Below are 17,911 nucleotides of genomic sequence, written 5' to 3' on the forward strand. Positions count from 1 at the left end.
TTTAAACCCTTTTTCCTTCTTTATAAGAAATATTTCATTGAATGACCTAATACAATATTTATGTCTATATTTTGTGTTCTTTTTAATTTCTTTTGAATGCCTAAGTTTTGTTGTATTTAGCTTAGGAATTGTCTCCTTAATGGGTATTAATTTTGTTTTGTAAAATGGCCATGTGCTGGAAATTATATTTCCAGCAATATAGGTCCATTGTGGGGGCTGTCATATTTTGGGTTGTTCAAACTAGATTATGTTTTTTTGCTGTGTTGGAATAGACATGTAAAGGAAAATATAGCAAAAAGAATGAGTCAAAAAGGACTTGGGAAGCCCAAGATATGCAGATTGCAAGTTGTCATAACTGCTGAAATTTCCAGTAGTTATGGGCCACGGGTTTGAGAAGAATTAGAGGCCCTACCCAATTCCTTTAGACCTAGTCTTCTCAAGATTTCATCCTCAATATTTCAACATATCACATGTCAAAATTCAAGTAATTTGGATGAAGATATCACAGCCTTTCATCAGGTCAAAATAGCATTATCCGATTTGGAATTCGAAATTCAAATTCTCACAAACATTTACCATCTTTGTACACTTACATGTGCAGCTGGTATTTGAACGATTTGCTATTAAACTATTGGGTGGGAAATTTGTGTTTTTAATATTAAAAAGACTTTATTTGGCCTCACACACACTTCACATGTGTGAACCAACTTTTGTATCTATATACACAACAAATGAAAAAAAAAAAAAAAAGTATCATTGTGCTGTCTAGTTTGTATGGCCTACTCTTAGGATCTTCTCTTCTTCTTCTTCTTTATCTTTTTCTTCTTCCTTCAAAACAAAAACCCTAACAAACTATCATCATACCAAAACAAACACAAAAATCACCTAAACACCAAATCAAAAATCAGATTAAAGGTTGTGCACAAAACTAATACCTTGTGTACAACACTCTTGGTCAAGTGAACACAAAACTACACCAAACTCCAACAGGTTCAAGCTTTGATGAGTGATGAGAGTATTGGATCAATAGAACTGGTAAGTTGGATCTTTACATTAGTATTGGATGATATTTCTGTGTCGCCTGCAGCCATTGGAAAGGTTTGATGGCGGCTGAGTATGTGGAGGAGAAAAGAAATAAGGTTTGGGTCATTGACTCATTGGAACACTATTGCTCTGATACCATAAAGAATTTTGGCAAAAGTGAAAAGCATATTCATTGTAAAGTTTGATATAGATTTGTACACCTATTGCTATTACATGCATGGAAACAAAATATTATCGATACAAAGTATTGCATAAATATTATAGAGTATAAAAATATACATGTAGATGTAAGGAAACCAATTGATGTGGGATATCATTCCTAATAGTTTGTATTTAAGTTGAAGTTTTCAACATGGAGAAGATTTAAAAAGAGAAAAACAAATTTGAGCCCAAACTGATACAGATGACTAAATGAGACACCAAAGAAGAGAGAAAATTTGATCAAAAGAGAAACAAGGGAGAGTTTAGGTTAAATGGTAATGTGAATAGGCATTGCCCTTGATAAAATGCAACTGTGCATCTCATATGAGCTTAACGGTTTATTTGGACGAAAATATGGTCAAGGACCAATGGTGATTTGTTTATAAAAGTTTGGGAACCAAAATGCCCAAAATTGTTTAGGGACCAATAATATTAATAATCCTATTCTATAGATACAACACTTAGAAAGCCTACTAAAAACTGATGATGAATTTTAAAGGGAACAAATTAAGTCACAAGAATCAATTAGAGAAATAAAGTAAACAATCACACATTAATCAAATCATGGAGATAATAACTTCTATAATCTCTCCCAAAATTATGCATTAAAATATTCTGTAAGCTCTATAAATAAGAGCCCTAGGTATTTGTAACGATGGAGTTCGATGAGATGTCAATGTAAATGTTTGTATTTCTCATTTTCTTAACTTCCATATTCATTTTGTAAAAAATTCTTCAATGAAAACAGATTTTTGGTTAGTTCTTTCCCCAAAAAAAAAAAAAAAAGAAAAAAGGTTAACGGATAATACAATGGGATTGGTATAAATTAATATATTTCATCCAAACCCACACAACAAAAAAGATGAAAAATCCTCTTTTGGTGTGTGGATGAGAACATGTGATATGTCTTTCATTTTCATGTCCTTTTCTTCGGTGGACTTTTCCTCAACCTTGTACATTAATTACAAACTATCTAGCCAGTATCCATAATTTTCCAACATTTAAATATAAAAATAAAATAAAAAAGTTGTTAGACTTTCTGCTTGAATAATCAATTTTTCTACATGGTCATCAGAAAAAATATATATGTATTATATATATATATATATATAGATATATGCACACGTATAATAATTCGAGATTAGTAAAGATAAGAGACGTCAAGAACATGTTATAATTAATTAAAGTTAACATAGCATCATAATCAACATTTAGTCATGACATAGCAAGGCCTAGAAAATCTGACGCTGACTTTGCCATCACAGAGGCAAATTCATTGAAGCTAATAACACCATCCCCATCTGTATCAGCCTCTTTGATCATCTCCGTGAGTTCTTTATACGTTAGAGGTTGACCCATCTTCGCCATTGAACCTGCAAGCTCAGCTGCAGAGATATATCCGTTCCCATCACGATCGAAAGAGCGAAAAACCTCAAGAAGTTGCTCTTGGTTTATCAATATCTCCTCGCTCATATCGGGCAATATGGCATTCACTAGCTCATCAAACTCCACCGAGCCATTGCCATTGGAATCCATGTTGGCAAGCAGGACGTGGATTTGATCACCCGACGGCTTGAGTCCCAACGACCGGAGCAGCGCTGCGAGCTCGAGGACCGTCAGACTTCCGTCGGAGTCCATATCAAATCTTGCGAATATGTCTTTTAATTGGTTGAGTTGATCAACATGAAGAGCACCCAGCATTTTTTTTTTTACACCAAGAAATAAATTGTGAAGAGAATATGATGAATATGGCAAAGAAGGGCTTCCGAGGAGGAGGACAGTACTGCGGTGAGGCCAAGAGGAGGCGGAGAAGGTGGAGGAGGAGGAGTTTGAGTTTTGGTATTTTTGGAGAATGCTGGTGAGGTTGAATTGGAACGGGTGGTTATAGTTGTGAGGCTAAAATTTGTTTTTGTGTTTTTGTAGGACACCTAAAGAACAGAAAGCGCGTCGGTGGCATATTTATATATATTATATGTATATTATGAAAGGTTAAGATTTCATGGGTTTGGACATATATATATATATATATATATATGAAGGTTTAATGGGTTTTGTTTGTATTATATATATATATATATATATATAAATGAGATTATTGGCACTTGCTAGGAAACACATCAACTACGCCAGTTTGTCTAACTTTGAGAAGTGAGTTGCTTTTATGTTATATTCCGGTTCCTTGTCTTTTGCTTTTGAAATTGCATGTGCCAAAGTATAATAAAAATTAAAAATTAAAAAAAATTAAAAAATAAAATTAAAAAAAAAAAAAACCCAAGAGTTTCGGTTTGGCATTGAGCATTTTGTACCATACAAATAATTATGGTGTTATTTTAAATGAGGGGTTACATTCTATGCGTGGACGATTCTGTCAAAATGTAGCAAATTGCTTGTTCTGGCTATTTGAGTACTAATTAATCATTTTGAATAAATTTTCTCCTATAGATGTTAGATTCCTTTCGGTTAACTGATGCTAATTTTTGTAGGTGTACGAGATTTTATGGGAAAGTCTCCTCTTAAAAATAATTGGATAAGTTTTTTGAGCAAAGAAAAATGTGAGCCAATAATGGGCAAAAAATAAAAATAAAAATAAATTTTCTAGCTAAATGAGGTTAGACAAAGTTTGAAGGAATATCCCGAAAATATAAATTTATATTCCATTTAATAGAGTAAGACCATTTATTATTCATGATAGTCCTATTCTTAATTATTTCAATGACAATTCAAAGTTAATAAATTAGAACATTAATTAACTCATATTATATATAATGAAATTTGTTACGACCGTCACCAATAAAATTGGTATGTCCACATGACATTTTATTGCTTAACTTCACTTTCTATGAGCTTTTTGGATTGAAAATAAAAAATATATAACACATCAGCAGCAGATTCCATTGGTAGGGAAAAATAGTATGCATCTATATACAGAAATTGACCCACATTAGAACTAATTCATGAAACACTGGCTTATGATTATTGATGAACTAATTACCCAAGTAGAGTTTCGGTTTGATTATCTTATCATTATTTGGACATGGCAATTGGCATAGCCTACTGAGCTGTAAATGGCTGGTTCATGTGCAAGTCAAACTCCCTTTCTGGCCCTCTCCATATTTTTATGCCTACTGTAACATGACATGTATCATTTTAAAACATGCTTCTCACAGCTCAGTTGAGGTGGACTGCTCTCCAATTGGTCAATAAAAGGGCCCATCAAAATTGGGTAACTTTCCGAGAACATTCATTATATCCTTAGTGAGAAGTTTCTTACCTTTGTTTTTTTGCTTTACGTATTTGTTACCTTTGTTTTTTTGCTTTACCTATTTGTTACTTCAAAAATGAAATAAAAATAAAAATAAAAATAAAGACTGTCGCTGTAACTATCATATATTCACATGGCAATTACTAATGGTTAAAAAGTTTGTTAGACAGATACTTAATGATGCATACTCTATCCCTTTAACAAATTTGAAAGTAATAATTAATAGGAAATGAATTTATTAATGACTATCATGACCCTTTTGCTGATAATAAAGAATTAACTACGATCACTGGACAATCAGAACGGCTATCGCCATCTAAAGATATTCATTTCACTACAAAATAACAAAATTTACAAATACAATAATATAAAACCTCATGAACTTTTTATTTAATGATTTAAGAACAAACCAACAATAATCTAGTATTTTTTCCCCTAATTAGAAAAATTGTGCAATATAAATAAGTAAAATCCCATAATTAATCATTAAATACTCATGTTTCAATTCATATTTAGGAACTCAATTGAAGATCAAGTCTCTAATCTATTTCTTCCCATTCAAAACAATATATTAATCAACCATCCTTTCCTGAAGGGATTGAACATTCAGAAAAACTCAAATAGAATTAAACTAAAATTGTCAAGAACGTTCTTTTCAAGCTTTCTAACCTATATATCTAGCCATAAAATTCAACCATGCATTATACATACATGTATAGACATATATATATTTAAGGCTGAGGAGGATTTGGAACCTCACTATCTCTAACCTTAGCATCATTCTTTTCATCTCGAAAGCCCATCACTTGTGCTGCAATATGAACATCTCCCGCAGGCATGCACCGCCAGCATTTCTGCTTTATCCACCCAAAACAGCCACTTCCCTCTATACTTTCCAACGGAGTCGCGGCCGCCCCTCGCCGCCGGCTGTACATTCTGCCGAAAATGCACGAAAGAACAGAGAGAACTGTTAAGACAGAGATCACTGCAAAGAATGGGCCTATGGAACCAGAAGAAGAATATTGCCAAGCTTTGCTTGGAACTGCCTCAGGATTTGCCAAAATTTCTCCTGCTGCCCCCGCAGGTTGCTGCTGCTGATAAGGCAAAGTTGTTGACGCTGTTGCCATGGCTGCTTTTTAAAAATTTAGAAGCATAAAAGCATGAAATGCATTAATTGAATCGATGTACAAATACATATATATATATATATATATATCTACAAAGTTTCCTTTTTGTCCAACATTCAGCTTATTACTGTATAGCAAGATACTTTATTACTAGTAATAGATGAAATATGGGCAAAATACATATATACATAATTTTTCCTGTATCGCAGAATCTTGGATAAAATTTGTACAGTATTTTTTTAATTATATGTAATTGGGACCTTTTTTTACTGTCCATTACATGAAATCGGGGGAATTTCTGAACAAATTTTATCTAAAATTTTTAAATGAGAAAACAGCTATATATATATATATATATATATATTAGCATTGAAGCAGTGATATATGTAAAAGGGTTTGCGGCAGTGCTAGCTTTTGCCGGCCTTTAGTGCATGCATGACTCGAAGACAGCATGCCGGCCTTTAGTGCATGCATGACTCGAAGACAGCATGGAAAGGGCTAAAGTGAAAACTTTTGGGGCAGGGCTAAGGCTATAAATATAGAAAATATTTTTATTTAACTGTGTTGTTTAATATAGGAGGAATAGACAAACAGTTTTGAGAAATAAACTTAACTTTTAAGTAATCGATCTCATATTTACCAAAATAAAAAATAAAAAGTTATCGATCTCATCCTCGGTGCATGAAAAGGCAGATTTAGAAAAGTTAATCCATTTAAAGTAAGAGACTCATGCACCGCTCAATCAGCTTGGTTTGGGATTGCTGTTTTTTTTTTTTTTTCGGTGAATGGTTTGGGATTGCTATTGATTGTGAAGGAACCAACAAAAAGTTTTTTCTGTTTTTTTATCAATTAGATAAGTATTTCATAGAACTATTATTAACTATTAAAATTGTTAAAAATTATGAAACTATAATTTAAACTTTTGGAAAGTAACTTTTAATTTTGTAAATAATTGTATATACACGACAGACTAGACATGAATTTAATAATAATAATATTAATATTAATATTATTACGAAAAATATAAGGAAACTTAAATGGGAAGGACATCCCTTCTATTTAGCATCCCAAACCCTCTAAACACTTAAAGATAAATATGTTAAAAAGAAAGCTATAAGTACAAGAGTTGTCAAAGACAATTAGAAAACAAACACAAGTAAGATGAAAGTAATCATATGCCCGGCTTATTTGATTTAGAACCTTTCTTACTAGAAACCCAAAAGGAAAACCACAAAAGCAAAATGAATACTGGAAAAACTAACAAAAATGAAAAATACAATGCCCATACAAATTAGACCTATAAAAGTCAGAACAAAAATAAGACAAACAGAACCACCAAGATGTTGAAGCAGCATTAATAGCAAATTTGGAAAGAGAACCAGCCGCCATATTGCCTTCCAGATAAATATATGAAACTCAAAATGGCATAGAAGAAAGATAAAGAAGACAATTAGACCACTGAGCCTTCAAGTGCCAAGGAAAGAGAATGCTTTGATAAAATATCCACCACAAAAGTATAATCACTCTCAATCCATAAACAATTCCAACCATAAGATCTAGCATAATCTACTGTGTGAATAACAGATAGTAACTCTGCTTCAAAAGTAAAACACACACCTAAAGGAACAACAAACACCCTTTTACAAAAACCCTTAAATTCTTTAAAATCCCACCACAACCAAATAAACCAGGACAACTATTTGCTGCACCATCCAATTTCATTTTAAGCCAAGTAGGTCTTAGAGCTTTCTACACCACCAGAATGATTTTTAGTGACTTAGACTGACAACCCTTAACATTCAATAGTTGAAGAATAAAATGATCAGCCAAAGAATTCTTCATGCAACCCAAATCCATCTTGCCACTCTCCCTAATAGAGCACCAAATAAACACCATAGATTTAGCCAAAAGATAGATATTGTAACATCCCATCCTAAAGTATATCGAAATTTTTCTCACATTGACCAAGTTTGATCAACATTGACCATGTGGAGCGCACATTGACTTTTTGTTCTAGGTGGAATTTTGCATTGAACAAGACACAATTGCGAAGTACACGTCAATCCGAGTTTGTAAACTAGTAGTACATCAAAAACAGAACTACAGTATAACACATCAAAAATAGAACTACAGTTTAAAAGTTATAAGTAAAACAATTTACGGTTTGAACTGTTTAAATGGTGCCATGTTTAACTTTTTATTTTTGTGAAATTTTGTTTGACTCATGTATGTTGTAAAGTAGTCATTGATACAAGTTCATGACTAGCGGCATGCTGAATTTGGACATTTAGTTAAAAAGTTATGGACCAACAAACTTTTTCTAAGCCAGTTTTATCATGTACATAGTGCCTATCGATAATGTTCCACGTGTCACTTGTTTAACCAACCAATGAGTGCACAGTGGCACCCACGGATGGTGTTTTAATTGGCTGAAAAACGAAGGGTAAGAAAGAAAGAAGAAAGAGAGAGAGGAAGAGGAGAGAAAGAGAAGAGAAAAACCAGCCTAATGATGATCACCCATTTCTGGCCACCACTGACCCACACGTGCTGAACCATCGTGTGACCGACCTTGAGAATGGTCGGCTAGCCAAAAATCATGGCCATATTACCAACGATGCACCTAGATCAGAGCGTTTTTCGGCCACGATGCCTTCGGCTCTGTCAGTCAATTTCCCCCAATCCAGCCACCCATTTTTTACACCGCCGGTACCATTGAGTTGCTCATTCTCCGATCTACCTTCCTACCAAAAATCACGGCCAGTGGCAACTGGACGCACCGCCATCGGAGACGTATTCCAATTACCACAATAGCTTGCCAGAAAACTTTGTTCCGATGAGTTCAACCACCCTTTCCTGCTAATTTGACATCCCTAACTAAAATCCGAGGTCCTTTTCTTTCAAAATCTCAATGGAATGAGAGATTTGAGGAAATTAAGTCTGAAACCTTCCTGGCTAGATTCCGGCCACCATAGGTCTGATCTCTAAGAGATGAGACCCAATCCATAATCCTTGTGTTATATGCTTCATTTTGGTATATCATTTGTAAATTTTGGACAACGTTTGTATTAGCTTCTCTAGTACCCGTTTGTATTATACTCGATTAAAATATTAATTTTATGTAATATTGATATTTTAGGTGTATGTGTATGTCATGGGATCAATTCCGTGGAGGATATTAATTTATTCATGCATTTGAGGTGAGTAATCCACCTTCAAAATTATTTTGGGTTGTTAAATTATGTATGTTTTGTGTTAATTAAATATTTGGAAAATATATTTTATGTGTTTGATATTTAATAAAGTTTCTAATTGGATTTATGATGCCAAATTGGGGTGAAATAAAATTATATGTTGTATAAAAATCATACTTTGATTTTTAAGAAAATATTGGTTCAAAATTCTTATTAAATTATTATTAAGTTAATGTTGATTTTATGATGCATAATAAATGTGTTTATATGAATTTAATTAAATATATGAATTTTATGTGGTTTTAATATTATTTTTTATATAGATTGATTTTAAGGATTTGAAGAAAAATATTTGTTTTAAATTATTATGCTCAAAAACATATTAATGCTGTGACACCCGTTCCAAAGTACACCGGAATTTTCTTCATGTTCACCGAGGTTGACCAGGCTTGACCGCCATTGACCAAGGAGAGGTAAATTTTGACTTTTTGTTCTGGGTGAAATTTTGCTTTGACCAAAGCACCATTGGGAAGTACGTGTCGTCTCAAGTTTGTAGACTAGTAACACGTCGAAATCGGAATTATCATTTGAAAGTTATGAGCAAGACAAGTTGCGGTCCAAATTTGTCCAAGGGTGCCAAGTTTGACTTTTTATTTGTGAAGAATTTTGATTTGACTCTTGTATGATTGTAAAGTATTAGTTAATACGAGTCCATAGAATTAGGCATGCCTAATTATGAACCTACAAAATTTTTCAAATACCGTATTATTTTAATAATAATTTAAACGTGTGTAAAATATGTGAACAGTGTGTGTCACGTGTCATGTTCTCAGCCAGTTCGTGAGTGAACAGTGCCACCCACAGGTGGCTTTTATTTGGCCAAAACGTGTGTGGGCCGGGTGTGAGAGAAGAGAGAGAAAGAGGAGAGAGGGAGGAGAGAAACCCACCGCCGGCGACCATCGTCGCCACCCCTTGCTACATGCACCTGACCACCTTGTAGCCCATTCCATTTCTGGCCAGCCACCCAAAATCCACGGCCAACTGGCCATCCACATGTCAGGATCGAGGGGTTTTCTGTCGACGGTGCTGATCATGTATTCCGGTGATTTCTCCCAAATCAACCACCCATTATTGTCACCGCCGATCCCATTAGAACACCCACCCTCAAATCTACCTCCCCTCCAAATTTCATGGCCATTGGCCACTGAACGCGCCACTGGCGGTGAGCTTTTACAGTGAGGCATAGTGGCTCGTTAGAAAACACAGTTCCGGTGAGTTCCCGGTGATCCCGCCTACCTTTCCCCACTAATTCGGCCTCCCTGAACCTAAATCCGAGGTTGGTTTTCTCCAATTCTCCATGGTTTGAGAGGATCGAGGACTTGAATTCTGAAAGCTTTTTGACGAGATTCCGGCCACCACGGGTCCAATCTCTAGAAGATGAGACTTGATTCTTAATACTTGTGTTGTAAGTTTCGTTTCGATATACTATTTGTGAATTTTGGATAGCGTTTGTGTTAGCCCCTCTGGGTACCATGTATTATTTACTCGAATAAAATATTAGTTTATTTGATCTTATATAATATTGATATTTTAGGAGTACGTGTGGGTCGTGAGACTGATCCTGTGGAGGATCTTGATTGATACACGTCCTTGAGGTGAGTGACCCACCTTCAAAATTATTTTGGGTTGATAAATTGTATATATTTTGTGTTGATTATATATTTGAAAATTATATTTCATGTGTTAAATGTTTAGTAAATTTCTAGTTGAAATTTTGATGCCCAAATTGAATGAATTAAAAATAGTTGTGCATTAAGAAATTATGCATTGTGAGTTTTATTGCGATTTTAATGTAATTTTATTTAAATTGATTTCTTTGAGAAATTGAGGAAATATATTATTTGGAATTATTATGTTTAAAAATATTTTATTTAAATATTTGATTATTGATGGAGTTTCAATCACTGGTTTTAAGTGATGAATTTTTACGAATAATTAGAAGAGAAATATGAAAATATTATGGGTTTAAAGGTGATGTGAACCAACCGATTTGAAAAGTGGAATTTATGAGATTTCGATATTTGAAAATATAATAATTTATGGTTTTCAGACGCACTTATATAGTACTGATGTTCTGTACTATATTTACATAAATATGATTAGCGCACATGATTAGGCCATTGGACCTGAGAGCTAGTAGGGTATAATGCACAATGAGCATCAGCCACCCCTTCCATAGCCAGGATGACTGTTGATAGCGTTGGCCCGATGGGACGCCATGGTGACTGAATGCAGGTCCTCTCCTAACCTCCCCGTCAGGTGGTGCTTTAAGACGCTGGGTACGGTCGGGCATCACTGGTATATAGTATGGTGCATCAAAATATTTCAACATGATTTCTTGAACAAAATCTGTTTTAAAATCATATTTCAAAAAATTTAATGACTTTAATTGTGTTTTATCATGCCTATAGCAATTGATGGTCTAAATTCTATTTTATTTTATTTTATTTTACTTCTTTTAAATTTATGTTTGAATTGCGCTTACCATGCTTCTATTATTGTTAATTTATTTAATTAATTGTACGCCTGTTCAGTGTAATTAATTTTGCTTTCATTTAAATTTCTTAGTATAAGTTTAAATTTAAATTATTGTATTTTATTTGCAATTTATTTAATTAATTATTTCCTGATTCTGGGGTATACAAATTATGGGGTTTTGCGAAACGTTTTAAAGGGGGAACATTTCTAAAGGAGTGGATTGTGAGTGTTTTGAGTACAATTATTATTTTCAATTATTATTTATTATTATTATTATTATTATTAGTTAGTAGACCGGGTCACTCACTGAGATAATTAGCATCTCATATTTTTAAATTTTGTTCCCCTAGGCTCAGGTTGTAGACGTTGATCGACCGGGTGAGCTCAATGACTTGTTCGTTTCAAAAGTTCAAGAAGTCTTCATTCGTCATTTTCTATCTTGTAATTTTCCTTTCTACTTCATGTTGTAATAACTACCCTACTTAGAATTTTATTAACGCTCTATATGCTACGCTGGATGTAATATTTAATTAACTATGCACTGATTCCCTGTTAATTTTGAAATGCTGCAAATGTGGAAATAAATTATAATAAGGTGGGAAGAATAAGGTGGTGCATATAGAAGTATATTTTCTGTGTAGGAAATTTTGTGCTAAGTCCAACCATTAGGAGAGATGCTGTCAGATTTTCCATTAGAGGATCCGGTAGAGTTTCCTTGGGATCAGAGCTTATCTAGAGTTCCAGTGAGGAATCTTGGATGGGTCCTAACAAATGCATTGAAATAATTGTGGAATTTATTTTATAGTATTGAAAAATTAGTGTATTTACACTGATGGATTTATGATGATGGATTAAATGGAAGAGTGGAATTATATGGATTTAATGATATATTAAACCTATTGATATTTATTGAAAAATTTTGGTATCTATGAGATACAAGATTTGATCATTTTATATGTAACCTATAGTACTGATGTTATGTACTGTATATGTGATTAGCTCGCAAGTTTATGGTGTTTTCCTATGAAAGTCATGGATTTGAAGGTAGGCAGGTATAATGCATAGTGAACATCAGCCACCCCCCATGGTTAAGATGACTATTGTTAGCATCGGCGCCGTTAGGATGCTAAGGCGACCGTTGCAGGTTCTCTCTTTAACCTTCTCATCAGAGTTGTACTTGGGAGGCTAAATACAGCTTGGCACCACTAGTATTTGTTTTTCTTGATCCGATTTTTAAGAAAAAAATATTTTTAAAGTGTATTTAAATTTAAAAATGTATTTAATTATGTTTTATTGTTTATTCCAAATTGATAATTTAAAATGCATTATCATGTTTTTATTAATGAACTCGATTTGATGCTTAAAAGAATTCCATTATATTTCACCATTTATTTCAATTGGATATTTAAAGGAATTTAAGTATTTCCTTATTATTTATTTAATTTATTAATTCAAAATTGTATAAATTATATATTGAATTTAATTTTGTTTTTATACCAAATTTCCCTAATACCATTTTAAATTGTGATTTTATTTATTTTATTTTATGATATTTTATCCATAATTTGATAATTTTTTACTATATTATTTTCAATGTAAATTTTGAATTTATTGTATTTTTATTTGCATTTTACTTAATTAATTAATACCTTGATTTTGGGTTACAAATTAATGGGTTTTGTACAATTGTTTTATGAGGGGAACCTTTCCAATTGAGTGAAATTATGAGAGTTTTGAAAAAAAAAATATTAAATTTTGCTTATGTATTATTATTTATATTTATTTATTATTAATTAATCAAAATGATTTTATACTGGTATATTATTATTTACATAGTAGTTAGAGTTACTCAATGGAATGATTAGTATTTCATGCTTTTTCAAAAACCATCATCAATATCCGTGGTCCACATACAGACCGTCCGCAACATACCCTTGCTCTCTCTACATATATATATATATATATATATATATATATATATATATATATATATATATATATATATATATGTGAATATATACGACTATATATATATATATATATATATATATATATATATATATATATATGTATATATACCTGTGTATATATATATAGGATTAATTTATGGTGCTGACTCTCCATCTTTTTATCATTTAGATGTTCATAAAGACGATGGCTTTTGAGAAAATCGTCTTCTTTGTGTAATAGTAATGACAACGGTTTCTTAAAAACCACCGTCTTTGTAGACATCTGCACGATAAAAATATACGGACGTCTACACCATAGAAGCAACTTACATATATATAAACCATCATCTTTGTAGACATCTGCACGATAAAAATATGCAAACGTCCACATCATAGAAGCAACTTACATATATATATATATATAAGTTGTTTATACTGTGTAGACATCCACATATTTTTATCGTGTGTATATATATATATATATATATATGTGTGTGTGTGAGTATGTGAGTATAATTAAATTTGCATTTGTATACATATAAGTACATTTATTAATTTAATTTATTATTATTAAAAGTTGAATTTAAAGGAGTTGTTTAACCAATCATTGTTAATTGAGTATTTTACAAAATTTCAAAAAGGGTTTAGATGCTTATGTTGATTTAAGAATAAAATAATATTTTGTCATTTATTTGCTTACTTAATTATGTAGTTAATTTATTTATTTATTTGTTTATTTAATTATATATTTATCAATTTAATTATTTGTTTATTTATTTAATTATGATTATATAAATTTAGAATTACCACTTAGTATGTGTGTTAGTAAATATTCCTTATCCATTTTGGATTTTATGAGTTATATATTATTTTTTGGACTATGTTTATGTGTGTGTATACATATATATATATATATGTATATTGATCTAAGAGAATTAAAAGTTGTAAAATACTTAATAATTAAAATGATGTACCATAGTATATTTCCTTAAGAAATTATATTTTGGGTTTCATAAATGTTTATTTACTTTCTTATCTATTTATTTATTTATTTGTTTAAAATAATTAATTATGATTTGAAAGTGTAATTAGGAGGAGTTAACATTTTTTTGTAACTATATATATTTAAATATATTATATATTCATTTTATGTGACTAGTTAGTTTGTAGGCACACTTTACAATATTGGTGCTTTGTACTATTATATTTATGGATTAGCACACCGATTATATTTAGTCGTTCTTTATAATCTATTGTGAGAAAGGGTATGTAGTATTTTGCAATGATACCATTAACCACCCTCCCCATGGTCAAAGGATGGTGGGTTTAGCCATTCCTATGTGAGTTAAGCTGAGCAAGGGTAGGTGATTTTTATTTTTATTTTTATTTAACAATAGCATTAGCCACCCCCCAGTCATAGGGTGGCAGGTTATTTAGCACGGCACTATTAGGATGCTGATGGGGCCACGTGCAGGTTCTTTTCTTCCTCCCCCATCTATCAAGAGATATTTAGGATGCCAAGTATCACTTAACAGTAGTAGTATATCGTACGATACATTAGGTGTTCTTTCGATATATACATATATATATTATATTATGTTTGTGTATACCACACTATACAGGACAAAAGACTGTATTAGGCTCTTGGTGTATCCACGAGTTGCTGTAAAAAATGTATGATTAGAATAAGTGAGTGATGTGGACAGTCATGAATTATAAAAGTATGGATGTTCTGTGCTGAGTAAAGATTTAGGATAAGTCGGAGCTATTTGGAATCCATGTAGTAAAACCCAGAAGGGGTCTCAACACCTATAAAAATATTTTCGGTGCATTAATTATTTCTTATATTTATATTCCCATACTATAGTTATTGAAGTCCTACAAATTTTTGGAAACTTGTAGTAAGATGGAAGGAATAAGGCGAACTGTTTTCTGTGCAAGGAATTTTGGGCAAGTCAAACCGTTAGGGAAGAAGCTACTGGATTTTCCATAGGAACGTATGGTAGGGTTTTCCCTAGCCTAGGGTTCTGATAGGAATCTTGGGTGGACCTGATAAATTGCATAAAAAAAAATATTGGAAGGCATCTAAGTATGAACACGAACATTAACAAGGGTCATAATGCTATCCCACAAAGCTCTTGAGTAAGTACAATTAAAAAATAAATGGTCGGTAGTTTCCACATGCTAAGAACAAAGACTATACCAAGAAAGCAATTGAAAACAACTCTAGAAAGGACCTCATCCATTGGCACATGATCGTGCATGAGTCTCCAACATAAAATGGAATGAGATGAAGGAATGTATTGCATCCAAATATGCTTTGTCCAAACCATAAAAGCATCACATATAGGATGAATATGCTCTTAAAAACCTTTGCAAGTTACTACTTGAAGAAGATGAAGTCCAAACAAGAGTATCAGAAAACACAAAGGAAACTTAAGTATCTTTAATTGGATGCTAAGGATGGAAATCAAGCTTTGAACAAATCCAACACACACTACCGGTCCTCGGCATTAAGCAAAGAAGAGACCAAGAAATTAGAATCCCCAATATTAGAAGAAAATTTTAAAAGCTTAAAAATTGGAGCACCCAACCAATTGTCAATCCAAAATTTAAACTTAGAATGGACACTGGTGATCCACTTGCATTCAGGCATAAACAAAAGATAGGCTACACAAAGACCCTGTCAAAATATTTAAAAATCAAGCTCGAAGAAATTTAAAGATAAAGGAATTATTCAAAGCATATTTCCAAGCGAACTTTGCGAGCAAGGCTTTACTTAAAGATGCTAAGTTTTTTTTATACCAAACCACCTATTTTTCAAAGATTTACAATAGCAATCTCAAAAAAATGTCACCAGCTTTCTTTTGTGAACAAAACTTAGCCAAATAAATTTCTAATTAAATTTACATTTTAAGTAAACCACCTAGTCTGAAGTTTGCCTTTTTAGATGCAACAATATTTTCATGATTCTGTATTAAGCTACAATTGGGAGAAGTGACTATAGCCTAGAAGTCTTGAATATTTGGAGAACTCTACTATGTCGTAATATCATCCAAACCCTCTAAACTTGTTCAGTTGTCAACCTTTGGTCTCCATCCAAAATGTTTGAGAAGGGAGCATCCATGTCCAGAAATAGATTCAAGATTAACATCATAATCATCTTTCTTAGAAAGATCATTCTCCTCTCTGTCAACAATATTTACCAGATAATCCTCATTATCAGTGTCATTCAAACCTACATTACTAAAAATTTCATCAACAACAAGTTGAACAGATTTCTTACTAACAAGCTTATAAACTTGCATTTCCTTGATCTTCTCCTTTTTGGCATCAGTAGGTTTAGAGTTCTTCTTTTGAACAAATTTCCTTTCGATGAGCCTAAGGGTGGGCACAATTTTGGTTGGTTTGGGTTTTTGTTAAGAACCTAACCTAATCGAACTAATAGATTTGACTACATCAGCAGCCCAACCCACAACATATGTATCAAATAACCCAATCCAAACCAAACTAATCAAGATCGATTTGGTTTGGGTAGGTTTATGAAATGGAAGAGTGAGTGAGTTGAGAGTGAACTTTTAGTCAAAAACTTTTGCTAAGGGTGGCATGAAGCAAGAAAGAAGACTTTGTTACTTTTGCAATGTAGAAGAATATTCAAAGAAGATAGAAGAGAGATAGGTTGATACCAAACAATGAAATGTAAGAGAGGTTTCATGAGGCAAAAAGCGACATCGTTAGTTGATATTAAATATCTTTGTCACTAGGAGAAAAATTTTACAAGCTATTTTTGTTGTTGGAGAGAGGTAATATCATGTTTATGGTCACCATGGATGGTAAGGATCAAAGCCAATGTAGAAAGAGAATGCATGCCTCCATTGATGATTTGCTTTTAGGGTTTCGAAAGGAGCAAATGTGTTTTAGGCTTTTAACCTTTAAAATTATAACTCTCCATATTATATATAATATAAATATTTTTAAAAATTTATATATTTTTACATATTTGATTTAGTTGGGGTCGTAAGGGTTACAATCTTCCTAACCCAAACCAAACCAAAAATTATCGATATTTTAATTTTTAAAACAAACCCAAACTAATTAACTTTAAAAAATCAATCCAAACCCAATTGGGTGGTTTGATTGGGTTTTGCCCGCTCCTACATGAGTCTATATTTAAAATTATCATGACCAACATTGTTGCAAGCAAAACAGAAATTTGGACAACTCTCATAAGATAATAATAATAATATTATTATTATTTTATTATTATTAGAAAGTGTTTACAATAGAGTAAATAACATAATTAAATTAATTTTATATGTGTATAATTTTTTTGTTCTCAAAAATGTAAAAAACCCATATATTTATGTACATAAAAGAGAAATTATGTTGTGATATTTCAATATTGAAATTATCTTTAAGTAAAAGGAATATATGAGAAGTTACTTCTCAAATTTTCCTTTAGAAGGTGGTGACTGTAGAAGAAACACTTCAATTTAGATATAAAGAAAATACAAAGAAAAATAAAAATTAGAGAAGTTATTTTCACAATTTCAAAGGAACTATATTCGTTGATTTAGCCCTACCGTAAAAACTATTGAA

At 32.1% G+C, this 17,911-nt stretch overlaps 2 protein-coding genes across 2 annotated transcripts; both read right to left on the reverse strand.

The window, feature by feature from the left end:
• Positions 1-2,318: 2,318 nt before the first annotated feature.
• Positions 2,319-4,848, reverse strand: LOC107418957 (probable calcium-binding protein CML15). Its single transcript, XM_016027665.4, has one exon. It carries the CDS (start codon positions 2,944-2,946, stop codon positions 2,461-2,463), a length of 486 nt encoding a protein of 161 aa, XP_015883151.2. The 5' UTR covers positions 2,947-4,848; the 3' UTR covers positions 2,319-2,460.
• A 138-nt stretch (positions 4,849-4,986) lies between these two features.
• Positions 4,987-5,922, reverse strand: LOC107418992 (uncharacterized). Its single transcript, XM_016027701.4, has one exon. It carries the CDS (start codon positions 5,632-5,634, stop codon positions 5,239-5,241), a length of 396 nt encoding a protein of 131 aa, XP_015883187.3. The 5' UTR covers positions 5,635-5,922; the 3' UTR covers positions 4,987-5,238.
• Positions 5,923-17,911: the final 11,989 nt, after the last annotated feature.

This window comes from Ziziphus jujuba, chromosome 2 (genome assembly GCF_031755915.1).
Source record: "Ziziphus jujuba cultivar Dongzao chromosome 2, ASM3175591v1".
In the NCBI taxonomy this organism is placed as follows: Eukaryota; Viridiplantae; Streptophyta; class Magnoliopsida; order Rosales; family Rhamnaceae; genus Ziziphus; species Ziziphus jujuba.